Source organism: Corylus avellana, chromosome 3 (genome assembly GCF_965113065.1).
Source record: "Corylus avellana chromosome 3, dhCorAvel1.hap1.2, whole genome shotgun sequence".
NCBI classification, from domain to species: domain Eukaryota; kingdom Viridiplantae; phylum Streptophyta; class Magnoliopsida; order Fagales; family Betulaceae; genus Corylus; species Corylus avellana.
In genome coordinates this window covers 1345296-1366466 of record NC_142492.1, presented here as the reverse complement: position 1 = coordinate 1366466, position 21171 = coordinate 1345296, and the positions used below count along the sequence as shown (strand labels likewise).

The 21171-nt window shown below is 34.6% G+C and overlaps 2 protein-coding genes and 1 pseudogene across 8 annotated transcripts; 2 read left to right on the top strand and 1 right to left on the bottom strand.

The window, feature by feature from the left end:
- Nucleotides 1-178: 178 nt before the first annotated feature.
- LOC132174753 (zinc finger CCCH domain-containing protein 18) lies at nt 179-4962 on the bottom strand. 6 transcript variants are annotated; one of them, XM_059586415.2, is made up of 9 exons: nt 4778-4962; nt 4608-4671; nt 2699-3620; nt 2433-2600; nt 2146-2325; nt 1686-1765; nt 1275-1445; nt 1018-1147; nt 179-688 (listed from the first exon to the last, which is right to left on the bottom strand). In XM_059586415.2, exons 3-9 carry the CDS (start codon nt 3607-3609, stop codon nt 616-618), a joined length of 1713 nt encoding a protein of 570 aa, XP_059442398.1. In that variant the 5' UTR covers nt 3610-3620; nt 4608-4671; nt 4778-4962; the 3' UTR covers nt 179-615. The 6 variants fall into 6 exon arrangements, with proteins under 6 accessions (XP_059442398.1, XP_059442397.1, XP_059442401.1 ...); XM_059586414.2 differs by lacking the exon at nt 4608-4671; XM_059586418.2 differs by lacking the exon at nt 4608-4671 and having other exon boundaries at nt 1018-1138.
- Nucleotides 4963-13188: 8226 nt separating this feature from the next.
- Nucleotides 13189-17062, top strand: LOC132176519 (uncharacterized; annotated as a pseudogene). The gene is made up of 2 exons (XR_015911646.1): nt 13189-14983; nt 15738-17062. The product of XR_015911646.1 is annotated as an uncharacterized LOC132176519 (transcript).
- Nucleotides 17063-18782: 1720 nt separating this feature from the next.
- Nucleotides 18783-20205, top strand: LOC148586666 (heavy metal-associated isoprenylated plant protein 47-like). Its single transcript, XM_088514115.1, has 4 exons — nt 18783-18794; nt 19488-19566; nt 19772-20008; nt 20144-20205. Exons 1-4 carry the CDS (start codon nt 18783-18785, stop codon nt 20203-20205), a joined length of 390 nt encoding a protein of 129 aa, XP_088370241.1.
- Nucleotides 20206-21171: the final 966 nt, after the last annotated feature.

Sequence of the window (21171 nt, the reverse complement as noted above, 5' to 3'; positions counted from 1 at the left end):
GAGAGATGCATAAACAAATGTAGAAAATGATCCAAAGAAGGGTTATAATGCAAAAATAAAAACCAAATCCACCTGCAGATATGAAAACCATATAAATTTGGAGATAAAAGATGGTAATTCTTTATTCTATTTAAAAAGAAAAATGATATACTAGCTAAAAACACTAGATAAACTGGTATAAGCTGCTGCTGCTAAACCTTTTGTTGAAGATATTTCATCTATTATCAGTGTCGTTGAGATTCTAAACATATTTCAAACTCTTTGAACACTGCATACATTTCAGGTTCCTTTCTTCCACTAAAGACTATAATTACATCCTCTGCTAAAGATCCAAACCTCTTGCCTTCTTTCTGTGATTAAAGATTAAGAAACTGTAGAACCTTCTTACATGTACTTCTGTGTATCATATTCTTCTTTTTACTTCAACCCAAGTAATGGGGAGGAAATTCTTCCATGGTTTCTTTGTTAGCCAATATATACTTGCAGGAAACTTTCCTTGATAGCCGAACAATCGAGAAAGGAGAAAATGGGGGAAAAGGGCTGTTATGTATCAAACCAAAGATGTTGCCTTTGAACCAGTACTATATCTCTATAATCTTCTGTTTGTTGCTGAATCTATATGACCGTTGAAATGCCGCTAGCTATTGCAGATGCAAATGGGCTCTCGGGGAGATTTAGAGCTTGATTGCTGGACAAAACAAAACAAAACAAAAAACCCCAATCAGAAAAACAAAAACATCATAACAACAACAACAACAATGCTTAGCAGTTTTATGTCCTGTAACATAAGACGTAGTGAATCAGAGCCAAGAGCCAGTAAAGCTTCAGAGGCAGGAGGTGATGCAGCAGAGATGAAGGGTGTTAAATTTTAAATTCGAAAATAGCAACACAAAGATTTAGTAGAAATGTAACATCTAAGCCCTAAATATCGGTTTTAAGATAAAAAACAACCAAAGCAGTAATCATCGATAAGGATCAGAGGAGGGAAATAAAAGTACGGTTCTGCATTATTTATACCTCTCCGGGTCAGTGCGGGAGGCATCCGTATGCCTCAGTTTACTATCATCACTAGCGGAGCCGCTGTTCAGAACATCCAACAGATAATTGAATCGTTCCGCCGATGGGAATTCGAAAGGATCTGCAGGAGCTATGATTTAAGATGAGAACAATAAACGGCGCCATAAGGGAGAAAATTTTAGCAAGAAGAACAAGCAAAAAAAATTATGAAAATCAAAATACTAGGCAGAGAAGCAACAAATGGATAAACAACGTACCATGAGAAACTTTAAACCCATCCGAGGAGTAGCCAAAATAGGGCGGACTGGCTGGAAGTTTCCGTGCTAACTGCAGCTCTGCAAGGTGCCTCCTCTCAAGTTCAAGGGCTTGTTCTTGCTCTTCCATAAGCTGCTTCCTCAGCAACCTGGAGGTCTCACATCCTCTTGCCACTTAAAAAGAATCATATGTCAGGCAGCATAAAGGCTCTATAAACAAGATTGATTTTTTACACGCGAGAGAGCAATTGAATGAAAAGAAAGGGCAAATTAACAAAGATAATATACAATAAGCATTAATGCAGTAAAAATTCCCATACATGCAAGTGCTATATCTACATACATCTAGACAGTTAACTAAAAGAAGTAGACGTTTTTATGAATGAACAAGTGAAATAAACAGATCCTACTCACTTGCATGAAGCTCAGAATCCATGTCAGCATAGTGGGGAGAATAGTACATTTGAGGCTCAATTCTGTCTGGGTATTTCCTGCTGGAAAATAAAATCCGCATGAAAGAGAGTCGCCAATAAGAGAGTCGTCTCGATATTGAAACTTTAGATGATAAAATCCTTTCTATCAATGAAAAACTAAAATAGATGATAGTTTCACCAATACATGATGTTATGAAAATAAAGCAAATTTTGAATGTACAGCCTAAACTAACTCAAATTAGGTATTGAACATTGTAAGAAATTAATAGGCTAAAAAGAATTGTCTATAAAAGCATTCCATTGAAGAATCTATGCAACAATTTAGAGCTCTGACATTTTTTTTTTTTTTTTCAGAATATGCAAATCAGTCTACTTATCATACTCCAACATCTACAGAAAGATTTTTGACAGTTAGATAAATAAATAAACAGCAAATTCACCTTTCGTTGAGCTTTGATTTCTCCCTGTAAGGTTTCACAAGAACACGAGCCCCGCAAACAAAATGTGGATTTCCTTTTGCCAAAATCACTTTCACCGTGTCTGCACTAACAAAGGTTACAAACCCAAACATTCGTTTCTGTTGGCAGGGAATCCTCACATCTTCAACCGGGCCGAAGGAGCTATAAACAAGACACAGCACAATAAGAAAACTCTTGACACTACAAAATCAATTACATACAAAGAAGCATGCAACTTTCTACTAATAAGAGTTTCAAGATATAATTACTTGAAGTAGTTGGAGACATCCTCTTCAGTGAAAGTACTTTCGGCTGGAAATGTTAAATATATCTGTCGTGAGCCACTGACAATTGGACCAGGATCACTTTTCTCATTCCGATTATCCATGTATTTTGCAGCATCTTCAGCCAAAATTACTGCATGCTGACCATGAGGCCTGTAAATCATAAAATGCACCAGTTATATACTTGTATATCAGACGATTATATATTACTAAATGGGAAACCCCATTGAAGAGGTAAAGTTGCATGTCACCTGTCAATCAGCCGAATACTATTTTTCAATCGAGCAAGAAGTTTTGTCAAACTATAACCAGCTTTGCCATGTCTCTGGCTCTCAGTGAGGTACCCTTCGGCCTGAAGAACTTTTCCAAAGTTCTCATAATATATCATAGGCAGAGAAGCAATTGAAACAGGATTCCCCCTTCTTGATTTCAAAATCTCAACGATTTCCATCTCTAGCTTGTCAAGAGACCGGGGTGAGAAAAATTGATCTTCATTAATGGCATCATCTCCATACATCTGAGAGAAGCTCTCAGGCAAGACTTGCCCATGGTAGTACCTACAGCTACTTCCATGCTTGCAAAACCCCTTGTTGAAATAGTGACAAGTCTTTCGCGGCAACTCGGGAAGAATCGAAAACCGTCTACTTGCTCTAGCACTGAAGTTGCCTATTGTTGCATCAGGGTAAAAGTACTCATTCGAAAATCCTGAAAGTCCAGAATTTCCAGCCTCTATTGGATCCTCTAGACCCAATAACTGAGTCTGGTTTTGGAGTTCCGCAATAGAATCCGAGCAAACGGATGGAATGAAATCAGAACTATGCTTGCTAGCTAGCTGAGGATCCCAATAGGGAGGTGTAACCCCAAAGGCTGTTGTTGCTGATGAAAAAGGCCTAGAAGAAACATTTGAGAAAGGATTGAAAACTGGGTTCATCAGCGGTGAGATAGGAGATGGTGCTGACTTAGTAGCCAACTGTTGTAGTTCAGCTTTGGCTTTGAAAATCACTTCATGAATCAATTGGTCCGGACCTAAAGCCAACCTAACAATTTCTTGATCCCCACGGTCTTGTAAAAGAAGATACCCTATAATCTTTGTAGCATTCTCTGGTTCTAATTTCTTGATTTTGTTGAACACAATTCTTGTATACTCCGAAAAATCCATCATTTATCTACACACTGCAAATGAACACAAAGAGTTTGAATATTGAGTTACCACTGCCCATCAAATTTAATTCACTGAAAAAAAAAAAAAATCATATTACACCTATTGTGGTATCTTAATCACCAGAAGCAGAACACCATAAATGAAAAAATACTACCAAAAGAACTGTTCATCCGGAGAGAAAAACTCCTATTATATTTGTTTTACTAGAGCATAGAAAGAGGAAAAGAGAAATAGGTCAGCAGTACAGAATCTAGGCCCTCCTGTCAAAGAAAAAGTTGCAGATCTGGTATACCATTTACAAACATGCCTATAAATAGATTCAACAAAACAGAACATCATATCCTGTCAGAAGCTTCAAGAAGACAGCCCTATTCCAACGAATCCAGAATACATGACACACTGACACGCAAAGAAAATAAATCGCTGCAAAGTCTAATGCTTTTCCCGTCATTCCTGTCTACTCCAAACTATATAAGGAAATCTATTAAAAGAAATGAAGAATGATTATTGCCATAGCCATGAGACCCAGAAATAGAAATTTCTCCCAAATCTGGAAAAAGAAAATCGAAAGAACATGTCGCCGTTAAAATCACATGTTCAAAAAAACAACTTTTCTTTCCAAACAAATCGAATACAACCCATTAAGCCATACATAAACACAAAACATCTTTTCCATGTCGAAAAGAAAAATCAAAACAGATTGAAAAGGGGAATATCAATTGAATTAAAACAAAACAAAAAAAGCACAACTTGCCGGTCAATGGAAGACACAGAATCAACACACACAACTAGGCCACCCCTGCAATAGAACCATTTCTTATGTCACAAGTGTTTGTTTAAAAATTTAAATTTTCTAAGAGTTGAAGAAGTTTTCCAAACTCAAAAAATAAAAATAAAATAAAATAACCAGTTTTTTCTCAGTCCAAGTATATCCAAAAGTAGAATAATTATCGTGAGAATAAAGTTGGAAAAGAAAACAAACAAAAAGCACATCTTGCCGGTCATTTGGCTGGAAATCCATATCCAACAACGACATACTTCAAGCAAATCTTGAGCAACACTCTGCAAGAACATAACTCTCATTCAAGCAAACCCACGAACAGAAAATGACACTGCACAAAGATTGACTAAGAAATAGGAACAAAAACTACAGATGCAACACACCCACCAAATCTATGTACTCTCATGCAGTGTGGAAAGCAGTCTTAACTCCAAATGACCAACAGGAAGGAACTTCTTCAACCACCATGTTCAAACACTCTGTCTCTCTCTCTCTCTCTCTCTACAACTCGCTCATGCCTTCATTATCCAGAAAAAAATGACATCATGGTTATCTCCAAACGCAAACTGACAGAAAAGAAATGATGCATTTAAAGAGAGCAAAGAAATTATATACTAAATAATCAGACCCTTTTTTTTTTTTTTTTTTAAAGTGAATTTACTTTTTTGTAAAAACTTACAACACAATTCCAGTGCCTCTGTAGATTAAAAGATTTGAAAAATAATAATAATAATAATAAATTAATTAATTATTTTTAAATTTACAGCTAGATATCTCAATCCCAGATAATTAAGGCTATATTTTTTGCTGAATTTTCGAAAGTGATTATAACTGCATGGACTGCGCCAATTCGTAATTACATTTATATCCTTGCTAGAAGCACAACAACCACCTTGAAGTTTAAATTTTATAAAATTAAAAAATAAATAAATAAAAGGGAATAAAATAATAATAATTCGGAAATTCCAATGTGCTAAATTTGGAACTCCGACCACACATGTCGGCAAAGTGTATCCTCTTGAGTGGCACAAACGTGGATTTTCTTTTGTCGTTCAAGGATTGGTCCCCCTATGATCTGCCCCGTTGGATGTTCCTCGAGATTGGCTCAAATCTCTTATCTCAAGGGTGCTGCATGGGGACCATATGAAGGGTACGTACATCTGAGGTGTATCCAAACTTTATCACTCTTATATCCTACTACTAATTTTTCGAGTATATGCACAGCTTTATTGCACTCGAACATGCAACTTTCTTTATATTTATTTCATACTATGTGAGAGTCTGAGAGACACTACCTTGATGATTGAGGTGCACTAGACATCATTACATGACATTGTATGTGGGTCCTGTTTTGCTCGAATCATGATTTGGGTCATATTTGTATCGACATTTATAGTTATATATTCATATTTCAACACGATACGACACAAACTTGATTTATGAACCAAAATTATATGACCTACTAAAAAATGGAGCCAGCTTTAAATTTGGGGGATCTAGGACCAAAATTTTTTTAGAGAAATACCAATTGACAAAAAATACCTTAAATTATTATTATTATTTTTTTGCCTTAAATTTTTTTTTCTTGCAATTTGGGGGGGACCAGGGCCATTGCCAATCCCCCCCCTAAATCCGTCTATGTGGCTACTTGTATTACGTTGATTCCTCCATATGGCTATTTTGCTCTAGGAAAGAAACAGTGAGTGGTTATATATTTAGGTTGGGTGTAAAGGAACAAACACCTATGACTTTATTTATAACGTTAAATGTTGTTCATAAAACCGACATTTTTTATTACACTTGAAATGGAAAATATACTGTCACACTTCTAATAAAAGATGGTCAGTGGTAGGTTCTTTGACTTGGCCTTTACTTTCTTGGTGAGAGGAGAGCAATAGTAATTACTATGAATTATGCAAACAATTAATTTATATTATTTACACAATTAAAAGAAATAGTTACATATAATTTTGGTACTTTGAAAATGGTTATGAGGGCAATTTGAGTAACTTGGGTAATAAGAATATGGAGGGTGACTAGTTCAACTGGCCGCATAGATAGGGTTTACTAGTCAATGAGGGAAAAGATCTTGTGAGTGAGAAATTAGTGGGTAAAATTAGGGAAGGAATAACACATGGGTAATTAATATTTAGTAAATTATAGTTTAGATTAAGATTACACGTGAGACTGTGAGAGTGAGAACCGGACATTCTGTTTAGATTAAGATTATTTTCCGAGTCTTTACTGTCAAGGGGTTTTGACTTTTACCACTTACCATTTTTTCCCTTTTGCTTTTCTTTCTTTTTCTTTTTCTTTTTTTCTTTTTTATTTTTATAATAAAAAAAGGATTTATTAGTTTATCATTTTCCTTTTAATTGGCTTGTTAATGTGTTTTTTTCCTGGTGTTTTTTATTTTTGAAAAAGGATTTTGATGTGATATGATATTGAAATTTGACTTTTTTTTTTCTTTTTTTTTGAGGTGTTTTGTGTTTTAGTTTGTTTTTTAATGTTGTTGTTTGATAAGAAACAACAAAACATATAAAACACAAATTTTAACAAATTGAAGTTTTTCTTTAAATTGGGTTGGGGGAATTTTTTTAAAGTATGTGATTTTCAGGTATATAATTTTAATATAATTAATAGAACATGTAATATTTCTTATATGTATTATTAAAAATGTTTGTAAGAATCACGTGCTCTACAACTAAAAATTTTTGAAACGTACAACTAAAAATTAATTTAATAGACTGAGTATAAAGAATTTCCTCTAAACCCTTATGAAAGAAATTTTTTTTTCATAAAATTTCATATCCATTTAAGTTGAATGTAATAGAGTAATGCTGGAAATTACAATTTTATCTCACAATGACGTGGTAGTCCAAACAAACCCTTGTATTAGTCATTGCTAATTTTTAAAAGTTAAAAAAAAATCCAAGGGGTAGTTGGATTCTCACGTTGAGACTACTATCTTGTTATTTTTATTTTTTATTTTTTTGACATGTCGGCGCAAAGAGAAAGGGAAAAAGGTAATTTGAGCTAGTGACTTCTATTTCATGAGATGTGACTCTTAACTGATTGAGCTACCCATTAGAAACTACATCTTTTTATCTTAAAAATAATGATAAAAATTACATTTTTATTATACAACTATATTCAAAGATTGATTGAAACGGTCACATCATCATGGTTTTGGAATAAAAATATAATTTATAAGTATCATTACTCTTATCTTAATCAAGTAGAGCACCTAAAGCCACCAAAATCAAGGGAAAAAAAAGGGTTGATTAAGGCATTATTTAAGGTAGAAGACACTTTAGATACTCACTTAATGCGCATGCACCGGAGATATCATGATTACCAATCAACTTTAGCAACGACTTATCCCAACTTTAAATATATATATATATATATATATATATATATATATATATAAAGGTGATGATTTGACTCTTTTTATCCACAAATAAGAATATATATATATATATATATATATATATATATATGTGTGTGTATTTATTTGACTCTTTTTTAAAAGCTTTCTCAAAAAACTAATTTACCAATAAAATGAGAGCTTATCTTTTTCACCATAATAAGGGACACGAATCATTTTGCACACAAGTTGGCCTTTTTTATTTTATTTTATTTTATTTTAAAGATGAGTACTATAACAAAGTACAACAAACATCACATTCACACCAACAAAACACAAAAATTATTAAAAAAAAAAAACCTTAAATCTTTACATCAATTCGCTTGAGTGAGAATCCTTATTGATGAAGCGAAATAATGCTAGTAAAGTTTGTTGTAGTGGCCCTCGCGCAAGTTGATCTTACTTGGCCTTTCTATTGTCTATTAACAAGTGATACACTATGTTAAGAAGTAAAATGACGATGGAACATCACTAAGTCTTTATAGTGTTTTTCTTTTGTTTTTAGTGCTAATTTGGTTTAATAGTTTTAAGACGCAATTAACCAATCAAAACACGATTTAACTGTTTGGTAAAATTACGATTCAACTTTTAAAATCGCACGTTTTCAAAAATACATTATCTTACCTGCTATGTGAACTCTCTGCAATTTTATTTTGCAGGCATGTGTTTAGCCTACAAAATTATGGGATCAAACGCACTCTAACTCGGATAATAAACTCGAAGAATTGTAAGAGCATATATGAAGAAGATAGGTGATGGGACCAGCTTTTGTTGTTACTCATCCAATAATGCATGATAAAGAATCAAAACAACCCTTTCATGTTTGTCATGATTCTTCAATATGCCCCCTATTACAATATCCTTGTTTGTTTTTCCTATTTGTTGATAAATAAATAATAAGTCCTTTTCATTGCTAAAATAGAATTTTTCTTCTCATCGATTTATAGGATTATTGAATCATTGATGAAGAAGTAGACATGCTTACTTACAAGTTAATAATAATCGTGATCAAATTGACAACCACTTGTTAAAATTCATTGTACATACGTCTGATTACATCACAAATACTTGATTACAAGTACATAGAGTCGGTTTTTTACTGCTGCTCATGATGTTGATGGTTGAAAAATGAAAACCCCCCACACAATTTTACCTATTTACCCATAGTTTAACACCTTTTTTTTTTTTGGCAAAATGTTAAGAACAAATTTGATGGGAGGACTTCTTTTTTTTTTTAGTTTATAATTAAATGATGATTTGTTATTTGAACGCGTGATTTTTATATGTATAATTAACCGGAAGCATGATTCTTATATGTTTTAAAAATAAATATCAATTTAATTTAATAGAACAATATCTTGAACAATTTTTTAAACCAATTAAAAGAAAACTTTATCTAATTGTTAAGAGAAATGCTAAAATGACGTGTCACAATCCCATGAGTTGATGACACATTTTTCAAAATAATAAATCTAATGAGATGGTAACACATTATTTGAGAACCAACTTTTAAGAAAAAAGTTTGGAATGTATAGCGGTTCTCAATTGTTAATGGGTCGTAGCCATGATTCCCAATTAAGAGTTAGAGCGTGTTAAACTTTTTTTTTTTTTTTTAGAAATTGTAAAATATTTGCTTTATTATGTTTATAAGATTATATAAGTTAATCATAACCCAATCTAAATTCGTGTCAAATTTTTAAATAATATTTAAAAATTATTAATTTTTAACTATTAAGTGTCAAATTCGAATAATATCAGTACAAGGGCATATGGTTATATAGTTGGATTATAATTTAATTCATTAAAATAAATAAACCAAATCTTTAATATATAATTGATTAATTTTATATTGAATGGAAAAATTGTGTCAGAAATGTGCATTAGGTATGTTATTATTTTGAACCGAAATCAATCCCTATCACTTGATATGTAGCTTGACATGACGTGGAGACGGCCACAGCAACATTGTCAACGGTAACTGTTGGTCAAAATATGGACTGTTTGGCACAAGCCAAGCCTCATGTTGTGTTAAAAAACGTTGGTTCAAGCACATGGGATCAATTAAAACTTTTGTAGTTTACTGATATCTATTTATCTTTCTAATAGGACAAATTAACTTTCGGAATTTAATTATTCAAAATGTCGAATTTCTATATAATTTAGAGTACTTCTTCTCATCACTTTTTATATATATTGAGCTTATTTTAATCTAAAAAAAAAAGGTTCCGGTATGACATAAAAGTGTTTTTCTAGAAGTAATTTGTGTTTGAATTGTTGATTAATATTTTTATTTTGAGAAAAAAAACAAAACCCATAAAACAAAAAATTAAAAAAAATGGAGCCATCGTTTTTTTTTTTTTTTTTCCCATTTCTCTCGCCCACAAATATTATAACACACACACACACATATATAATAATAATAATAATAATAAAAATGGTATACAATGATATTGTCTTGAAAGAAAGAGAGGCAACCTCAAAATTAGGTAGGAGTTTTAGAGTGTAGGGGATATTTCCTCTTACATCGACATCAACCAAAGTCCCTTTTGCTTAGCTGCCTCACATGATTCCTCCTAATCATTGTTAGCTTTCTATGCGACATATGGTGCATGTTGCAAACCAAGGCAAAAAGGGGGAAGATAGAAGATAAAGACAGAGAGGGAAGGGAAGGGAAGGGAAGGAGAGCCATGCTTTTTCCTCCAAATTAAACACCTCAATGTGTGCCTATTATTAGGGCATCCAATGCAACTCATTTGATGCCACAAAAGTCCTTCCACACTTCCTTTTGGATGTTGACCTTCAGCTTTCGTCTACTTTACTCCCAATATCTAGTATCCCCATTTAGTTAACACCCCTTTATAAAGGCGCATGCTGGCCGGCCAAGTTAATATTATGAGTGGCAATTCATGTTTGTATATTGGGTTTTGGTCGTATTGAGGTATGGGTATAAAAAATATATATAGAGTTAAACGGGTTAAATCCTTCAACTTTAATATGCTGATTTTGTATTGGGTTTGTGTCGGATTCTCGTGTGGTGGCAAAAAAAGTTAGCCCAAATGTCGCGTGTCAGATTTGAATTATATCAAGACATGAATATATATAAGACTATATAAGTTAACCATAGTCTAACCAATATAATTAAACGGGCCAGATCTTTCAACCATAATTTTCTAATTTCGTGTTGAGTTCATGTCGAACTCATAGGTCGTGCCAAAGATTCTCAGCCTGAATTAAGTACACTTAGAAAGTTTGAGAAACTTGGCTAGCTATATCATTATATATATATATATATATATATATATATATATATATATATAGCTAGCCAAGTTTCTCAAACTTTCTAAGTGTACTTCAAAGACATAATTAGGAGAATGCTTAAGTGGCATAACTTGTATTATAATTCTCATACAAACTCGTGTGACAGTTTACATAAGTACCACGTGACACTCATAAGCTATCGGTTCAGTTGAAGAAGGTTCCAGTTGAAGTTGATATGGACAATTGATTGAAGACACTCGTATTATCCTTAATAGTATCCAATCTTGGGTTGTAGGGCATGTTGGGCGAGAGGCAAATGAGGCGCGGCTCATCATCTTGCGAAGTTTGCCCTTGGCCATGATGAAGAACAAGTAGGGATAGAAGAAAATCCCATGTGTATTCAAGACATTGTATCTACGGACCGAGTTTTTTAAAGAAAGAACGACCATTTTCAAAAAAAAACAAAAAAAAAAACCTATCAGTTCAGTTTATTTATTTAATGATTAATATAATAAGTGCCATGTAAGCTATCAGACAGTCTAGTTTGGAAAAAACTTAAAATAAAAGAACTCATAATATTATGGGAAAAGGCTGGTGAATGCTTTCATGCACCAGACCTTATCCTACTTTTGAAAGTGGAAATTTTGACTTTGTGGAGTGCTGAAAATTGTGATATTTACAATGGCTTTCATCTAATTAAATAGAGAAAACAACATGAAAAAGCTCTTCCTCTTCCACCAGATAATAGTAACTGAACTACTCAATGTTCATTCACTTTGAATTTGACATGGAAATGTGAGTTAACTTCCATGGCCAACACCTGCATTAATGCCCTGCAGGCTGCAGCTTACCAACAGCTGCATTATTGCACTGCACTATACCATATTAACATGTATAGTTATTCTGGGTCTGTTTAAATAGTGTTTTACACTGTTTCTAAAATCGTGCATTTAAAAAAAAAAACATACGTTTGACCTACAAATCTACGGGCCAAATTATACCTTCTCTGTATAGGAGTAGAGAGAGAGGCAGAAAAAATCATATTTATTTATCTGTTTATGAAAAAGGTAGGGAAATTGATGAGTTAACTTCATTCATTGATGATTTGGACAGACAGTGAAAGCAAAAGCTAGGGGAACAGATAATTAACCATAAGTTTGAGGTGGTCTTTCACTCCCTGCTTGTGGTTGTGGTTGAGAGGAAGAGAGACAGACATGCAAATATATATATCCAGCATAACTCTTCCCTACTCTCACTGTTTCCAACATTTTTTTTTTTTTTTTCTCTCCATAATTCCTAGGCATCCTATAATTAACATGGTTGTGGTTTTGGTAGGTGGCAACAGGCAAGCAAACACATAGTACCTACGCCTTGTCATGTGCTACATTCATATTTCATCAACATTATTTGCCGACTGACTGTGCACTGTTTGTTAAAGTGTTTTGATATGATATAAAGTAAAAGTCGTTTTTATGTTTTTAAAAAATTTGTTGTATTTGGGATATTTGCTAAAAGAGTGGGCTAATAGGACATATCAAGTAATGCCGGATATATCCACTCGGACAATAATCGAGTTCGACTAGGCGTATCATAAGGGATTTACCTTTTTTTTTGGTTGCTTGGTGCATATTAGATCAAAAATGATTATTGAATTAGGTATAACTAATTTCTATTAAAAAATATTTTTTTATCAAATAGATTGACTCTCTGGTCAAATTTTGTGTAATTTAGTAGTAAGAAGGATTCCATTAATCTTATTTATCCAAATTGTATTTGTTAATATTTTTATTTTGAGAAGAGCAAACAAAAAAGGAAATAAAAAATTTTTATCAAACAATGTAGCTTATTAATCCCATTGAAGAATAAAGTGAAAACCTTTTTTTTTTTAAAAAAAAAAAAATTTAGTAAATAATGTGATAAACATCATGAAAATTATTATATCATTTTATAAACGTATATATGACACAAAAATTATCCCATTTATATTTTAGTGACTTACATGATAAATTTCACTTGGATCACTCTTTCAAGCCCAAAACTTGATGGGCTTTTAGTGAGTTCAGCTCTTGCGGGACCAAGCCCAAATATAGCTGCAGAACGAGGAGGGGTACTTCTCCTATGGATTGCACTTTTGAGGACCGGCTTCGGTTCAAGCTGTTTTAGCTCTGTGAATCTGCATATTTTAGCAACCAATCCAAAAGGGTACTAACAATTTTCCTTCTTCTGTACCAATTCTTTCTGTTTGTTATGATATGCATAACTTTCTGGTTCGTTTGTTTCCTCTGTATTAATTCTGACATGTGAAAAGCCTCAGTATTGTCTTCAAGTGTGTTCTTTTTGTTTGTATTAGTAGTGTTGTTGTCGTTGTTCTTCTTTTGAATCTTGAAATTGAAGGGTTTGGGTAGGATTTCTCGAATCAGGCTTGAATTTTCTGTAATGGGTCATTCAGGGACAGATAATATCCAAGAAAAATTGAACCCAGATTGGGAAAAAGCTCTCCATCAGTACGAACATGTCATATCCTCTGGGAATGAGGCTATGCGAATAAAGGGCACAATTAAGCTAGCCCATATCGCTAAACATGCCCCTGAAATTATATTAGCCTGTGCCATACCGATCCTAGCCGAACTTCTCAGCAATGGACCTTCACCTTCTAATAATTCGAGTCAGCCTATTCAAGAATCTGCTGTACATTGCTTAAAATGTATTGCTCATCGAGGTGATGGTGGGTTGGAAACAGAGATAGGGGAATCCTGTGCTATACAATCTATACTGAGGTTATTGCCAGATTCTGATAATGGTTTTCGGAGAGTTATGATAAAATGTTTGTGGATTCTTGTCAATTTTAGTAGTATGAATCGCGAGATAGTAGCTAGAAATGGTGGACTGGAAATTATCATCAATATGTTAAATTTATACAGGGATGCTACTAGGAGGTACTTGTTGAAGATTCTGAGTGCGTTGACATTGTTGAGAGAGGTTAGGAGGGTCCTTACCAGTTTAGGAGGCCTTCACTTTCTTGTTGAGGCTGCTAGATGTGGTAGCATGGTCTCTAGGGAAAGAGCTTGTCAAGCAATGGGGTTGCTTGGGGTTACAAGACGTGTGAGGCGTATGCTTGTTGAATTAGGTGTTATACCCGTGCTTGTTGAGTTGTTCCGAGATGGGGATAGCAGTACAAAACTTGTTGTGGGTAATTCTCTCGGTGTGATCTCCACTCATATTGATTACATTAGGCCTGTTGCTCAAGCTGGGGCAATACCTTTATATGCTGAACTTCTTCGGGGACCCGAACCTATTGGTAGGGATATTGCGGAGGATGTGTTTTGTATACTGGCTGTTGCAGAAGTGAATCCAGTTGAGATTGCTGAGCACTTGGTCAGGATTCTGAGAGAAGGTGATGATGAAGCAAAGGCTGCAGCTGCTGATGTTTTTTGGGATCTCTCAGGTTACAAGCACGCGGTATCTGTTGTGCGAAATTTGGGTGCAATTCCACTTCTAGTTGAGCTTTTGAGAGAGGGAAATAGTGAAGTTAAGGAAAAAATGTCTGGGGCTATTGCCCAATTGAGTTATGATGAGGCAGATTGAGTGGCACTTGCGAATGTGGGAGTAATCCCGTTTCTCATTGAATTGATGCATGATGACTCTGAGGAACTGAGGGATAATGCTGCAGAGGCTCTTATCATTTTCTCTGAAGATCCATTGCACTGTAATAGAATATCTGAAGCAATTGATATTCCTGCTTTCCAGAATATGCAGAATACGCTAAGTCAGATTTGTGCATCTGAGCACATGGTTAGATCTTTGAGATGGATTCGTGCTTCTGATGAGCACATGGATAGATCTTTGAGACGGATGAGCATTGACCAACTTACTTGGGACCCAGATCGTGTCTAATTGTTCAAATGGTATCCCCTTTAATCTCAACTCTTTTATCAATTTCGTACATAGTAGCAATGTATATGCTTTTCTTTGTCCCTTTGTTTTTCTTTCTTTCTTATCTTTTTCAAAGAGCTAGTGCCTTGTTTGCATATTGACGTTCAAACTGCTAGGGTACATATTTGCTGCCCTGTGGGTTCAAAACCTTGTTGGTGTAGGCCCGTGGGGAGCTTGATGTTTACATTGTATACGGTTTCTGAGATCAAATGTACAAGTTATAAGCACGATGAAATGAGTTATATTTTGCGCCTAGTTTTTCTTCTGGATCTATTCCATAAATCAAATGATTCTAATTGAAATCAGTTGTTTGAAATACATATTGCAGCTACTTCTGTTGAATAACTATGGGGCCTGTAGAGTGTAGACCCATAACTCTATATTTTTTGAATTGTTAATTGCATTACCAATTAATTATCTTCTATTAGTAAAAAAAAAAAAACTGAATTCAGAAGAACAAGACAGCGTGAGCAAGGGGAGTGGCACCACAGCATTTACAGATCTATGCTGACAACAACCTTAAAAGCCATGGCACATTATAACTTAGTTCAATGTGACATATCAAAAGAAATAAAGGAAAAAATAAACCAAGGTCTCTGTAAACTTTTTATTACATGGAAGCCAAAATGTTCAAATGAATTGCTTACTGTATGATTGTATTGAGCCAAAATGTTCGCATGCTGAGCTTCTTCTGAATTTCAAAAGCATTATTGTACTTCTGATTAGGAGAATCAAAGCATCTTTTTATCATCAGTTTGTCCTCTCCATTTGCTGAAAGCTAAGTAGATGATCAAGCAGAATTTCCTGAAGAAAAAAGGAGAAAAGAGAAGTACAGGGTGGGGTGTTCTTGGAGCGCCAGCTTTTTGACATATGGAGATCAAGGATTATGTTGTAGGGAAGATGAGTTATATATTTGCAATAAGATCCAGGAGTGGTAATGATTTTTGGTATTTAGTTGCTGATCTTATCTAATTTGTGATGAAGAGATTACTAGGTATGATAAACCACACTTCTATTCCACCATTATCCTGCTTGCTAATGTGGCAGTGTTAATTAGCTACGGGACTCTTGCAAAATGAGAAAGAGTCACTGAAAACTATTGGTCCCAAAAAAACCTCGTATAGAGAGTGTATCTTAGACTTTACCTTATTTTTGGAGGGAGGGACCATTTTTAATGTGAAAGAGAATTAGCCTTTGGATGCTTACCACATGGCGGGACTGAAGATGTCTTATTTTTTATGAAGTGAGAGAGAAGTATTATATGTATTACTTAGTCATGCAAATTTGAGTGTTTCAACTTCACTCTTTTTATGTGTGTAGATGCAATTTGTTGAGAAAATAAATCATATGAAACAACCTACTAGCACAAACCCACTAGATGAATAACTACACCATTGATCAGGCAACTTCAGCCCACCATGTGACAAGCTTCCAGAAGCTATATTCTCTCTCACGTTAAAAAGGGTCGCTCTCTCCAAAAAAAAAAAAAAAAAAAGTGTAGAATCGATTATTGTGTTCACCACTGATCAATTTAGTGTTGATTACTTTTATAAAAAAATTTAAAAAAAAAATAAAAAATTGGCAACTTTACTGTGGTAGGGTAATCACAACTATCCAAAATTCATGAATCGATTAGTTGAATGCTGTGAGAAAAAACAGTGTATTTACTTCTGATTTTTTTTTTTGCTTTTTTGTTTCACGAGCTATATGTGCAGGTGTTTGATTCCATTCACTTGAAAGACCGTTAAATGAAAATATGAACGAGATGCAAATGGATTGTTTTGAAGGTGGGGTTAACGCATCTCAAGAGAAATGAACAATTGGAGATACTCTTGGTTAAAACTGGATACAATCCGGAGGTAGAAGAGATGGGAGGATTGACACACCGCGGTTATTGGAGAGGCAACCCAAAGCAATAGCAAAGGAGAAGACAATTTCCTGCAACACGATGTAGTGCCTATTTTTGGCAATGTCTTGTGGGGATAGCAATTTTAACTTTTTTGCATCTTGATTCCACCGATTGATATCCATTGCACAAAAGCATTGAGTCATTGACAAATGAATGTGATTTATTTGTCCATAGAGCCTTATCAGTAAAAAAAGTTTATCACTTCTTATTTAAGAAGTGTAATTCAAGAGACTCAAAATATAATCTTTGTCCATGTCCATGAGATGAAAAAGGAAAGAGGGAAAAAAATATTTAGTCGAAACATGTTCAATTTATTTACAAAATATACAGAGAAATTCTATTGCATGACAAGATAGATACAACTTATTGAAATTTATATATAACCTATTACTAGGAAGGACAAAAATGCTATCTTTTGACAGAGAACTGAATGTTGATAGAGAACTTTTCTTCCTTCTCTTTGCCTCTCCATTTAGAACTTGGTTGGGAATCTCTTGAGTCATGATCATGGACTTAAAGCACAATCAAATAGCTTTCTGAAGATACAAACTCCATAGACCATAGCAATGTTTTTCCCCCAAACACTACACGTTTCTGCATGCTTATAACTAAGCTCTAGAATGGTTAGAAAAAATGGAAACTTCATCATTGTATCTGCAAGAATGAAGGCATTAACAATCTAAGATAGACTGCACTGCATTCAGGTCACCAGGCCGATCTGCCATGTGAAGATCTTCCCAGTGTTCAATTTATGAGAATTACTCATTTTGCGTCTGCTCCGATTATCGTGTTTGATTTCATTCACTTAACCCTCTCATCCACACAGTTTTTTCTACAAGCAGGTGATAGGCCTAGGCATTACTTTATTTTCCTTTCAAAAATTTTGGAGGTCACCCCCCCACCCACCTACTGTCTAACCCCCACAAAACCCAAATGGCCAAAACTCATAACATTGATATGACAACAATACCATGACAAAGAAAGTGACGAAATTCTTACCAAGATCTGTCAATGAAAAACAAAAAGAAAAATTACATTTTACCCCCTAAAGTTGACATCGTTTTTCAATTCGAACACTAAAGTTTTAATTTTTGCAATCCACCCCCCAAAGTTTCAAATTTTTGCAATTTGACCAATTGTATCAAAAACTTCCCATATTGACCCTAATTTTTATTTTTTAAAATTTTATTAAAAAAAATTTAAAAAAATTCGGGGTGGCCGTGGCCACCCCTTTGGCCCTCTGGGCATTTTTGCACTCCCAAATTTGTTTTTTTTTTCTTCATAAAAATAAAAAATAAAAATAAAAATTATGGGCAATATGATAATTTTTGGATAATATTGGTTGAATTAAAAAAAATTGAAACTTTATGGAGGTGAATTGCAAAAATTAAAACTTTAGTGTTCAAATTGAAAAACGCTGTCAACTTTGGGAGTGTAAACTGTAATTTTCCCAAAACAAAATATACCCAAAAATTCTTACCCCTTTTCGAAATCAAACAAAAAACCACCAACAAGAAAACCCATCAAGATTTTAGCCCCAACAAAACCTATACCCATTCAGCCTACCTCAAATGGTGGCCGGCGCTACTGCTTCGTGGTGGCCAACAGTTTGGGAATTGGGAGAGAGAGAGAGAAACTGATTCGGGTCGGCGCTGCTTCTGCTTTGTGGTGGCCGGCGCTCCTGCTTCGTGGTGGCCGACGGCGTAGCCACTGGATGGTATGACAGGCGGTGGCGGATGGTGGTGGCGGCCGGATGTGGGTGGGAGGGAGTAGGAGAAATTGAGAGAGGGAGAGAGAGAGGGGTGGGAGATTTGGGATTTTCATTGTTGTTCATTGTTTTTTTTTGTTTTAAAATAGTCAGGATGGTTAACCAGGTTTGGTTAACCAGGCCTACTTTTTTTTCATTTGAAAATGCCGACAGGGGAGAGAGTAGAGATATAATTTTTTTATTTTTTTTTATTTTAAAATACTTGCCACGTGGACATTTATGGCTAAAACATGGACTTAATATTGCAACCAAGCATTTCCCTAAAATAATATGCAAAAATTGGTGGCTTTGTGTCAATGCGTTGAACCCATGAAAAGTGGGTAAATATGCTGAAAAGTCTATAAATATGCTGAGCTTCTTATTCTTCATAGGATTCTTATAGAATTAATACATTTGCACCTTCTTCAAAACCCCAGCTTCTTCTGTCAAGCATTTTTCAAGAATATGAAGGCAAGCCATCTAGTCTTGGAAACAGTACTGTTTCTTTTTCTTTATGGCCAGGGGCGGAATCTGCAGGGGGCGTCATGTTCGTCCCTCCTCCTCCCTTATTCATGCTTTGGCCCCGATGAGAAATCCTGATTCCATCCCGCTTTACGGTTTATTGTGATGCATGCATATTAATGTTAAAGAAAGCTAGCTAGCACACAGCCTCTTCATAATTCACCCAACAAAAATAACTTGCAAAACTCCTTCAATTAGATTCAAACTAAATGTCGATTACACGTTTTAACTTGAATTTCTATTAACAAATCAAAGATTTACAAAACTCCATTTATATGATCTGATTTACGTTTTGCAGCAAAAGATAGTCATTAAGGTGCAAGTGGTCTGTGACAGATGCCGGACCAAAGCCTTGAAGATAGCTGCTGCAGCAGATGGTACATATTCCTATAATCTTAGCTACGTTTTCGTCTTTCACCTATTTCAATTAAATATTTTACTTGTTAGGCTTCACGTTTGAGCCGACATGTAGGGGCCGAGAAAGTGTACGTAAAAGTATTATTAAATGATTAAATTTATCCCTCCCTTATGGTGATAATGAGTTTATCTCCCAAGTTGCTTATATTTTCTCTTGGCTTATAGGGGTTGTGTCAGTGGCTTTAGAAGGGCCAGACAGAGATCAAGTGGTGGTGATTGGAAATGAAGTTGATGTACCTTGCTTGACCAGTTCTCTGAGGAAGAAGGTCGGCCATGCCAGCATAGTAAGCGTGGAGGAAGTCAAACCAAAACCTAAACCTGAGGAGAAGAAAGAAGAAGACAAGAAAGATGAAAAAAAATGTCCATGTCCACCACCTATGTGTAAATGTCCACCACCAATGTGTACATGTACATGTCCACCACCAATGTGTACATGTCCACCATCAATGTGTACATGGCCTCCACCACCTATGTGTACATGTCCACCACCAATGTGTACATGTCCACCACCAATGTGTACATGGCCACAACCTCGTAACCAACCTCAGCTCGTGTTTTATGATCGTGATCCCTCCAACCCAACTTGCACCATCATGTGACCGAATAAATCTAGTTCTCTTATTTCTTTTTAACTAAGAGAAACTTTACTTACCCTCCCTGAAGTGTAAGCAGTTTTGTAATCATAACCTCGAAATTAAAAAATTAATTAGCAATGTCGAAGGCCTTGGACCCACCCATGGGCATGCCTTGGGTCACCATAATTTTCACTTTTTTTAGGGGCCGGGGGATTTTAACAAAAAAAAATTGTGAAATTAGAAGGGGCTGAGCACATGAGATACCGACATTGCCAATTTTTAAAATTCGAGGGTGTGATTGTATATTCGCTTATATTTCGAAAGGTGTAAGTAGAGTTTTTCCTTTTAAATATCTTTCTCTGTAACTTATTTGTTTAGCTTTCATCTGACATTCTGAGATGTATATCTTTTTTAAACTTGTTGTGTATGATAGTTTATGTTACCTAGTAATTAAATTTGCAGCTTTCAGAATTTATTTTCTTGTAAGATATTAAAATACTCTTCAATAAAAACATCAATGATTTGTACCATATTAAGTCACATCTATTGCTTAATTAATTGTTGTTTTGTAGAGATCAATGCCAAAGAATTATAATCAACTCTAACTTTTGAATTTGGATTTGCTCAAGTGTTGGTCCAGCTAAACTAAGTTGCTAAGGATGGATCTCTGGCTCTGATATTATATTAAATCATTGTTTGTTCTAAAAGCCTAAACTTATAAAAATATATAATTTTAATCATTTAATTAATACTTTAACAATTTAGAAGCGATATTACGAGACTAATTAAATTTTCAGTCAAAAGTTCTCTCTCCCTTACAATTTTGTACAGCCTTTGGAATAGGACTGCTTGCGAACCTTGACAAAGAATTAATGCACTTTGGAGGTCATCTCGCATGACCGTTGAGTTAAGTCGTTGGCAAAGAGAGAAAAGTTAAAGTACAACCAATACTCTACGTACGGATCTCACATCATCATAAGTTGGCATGGA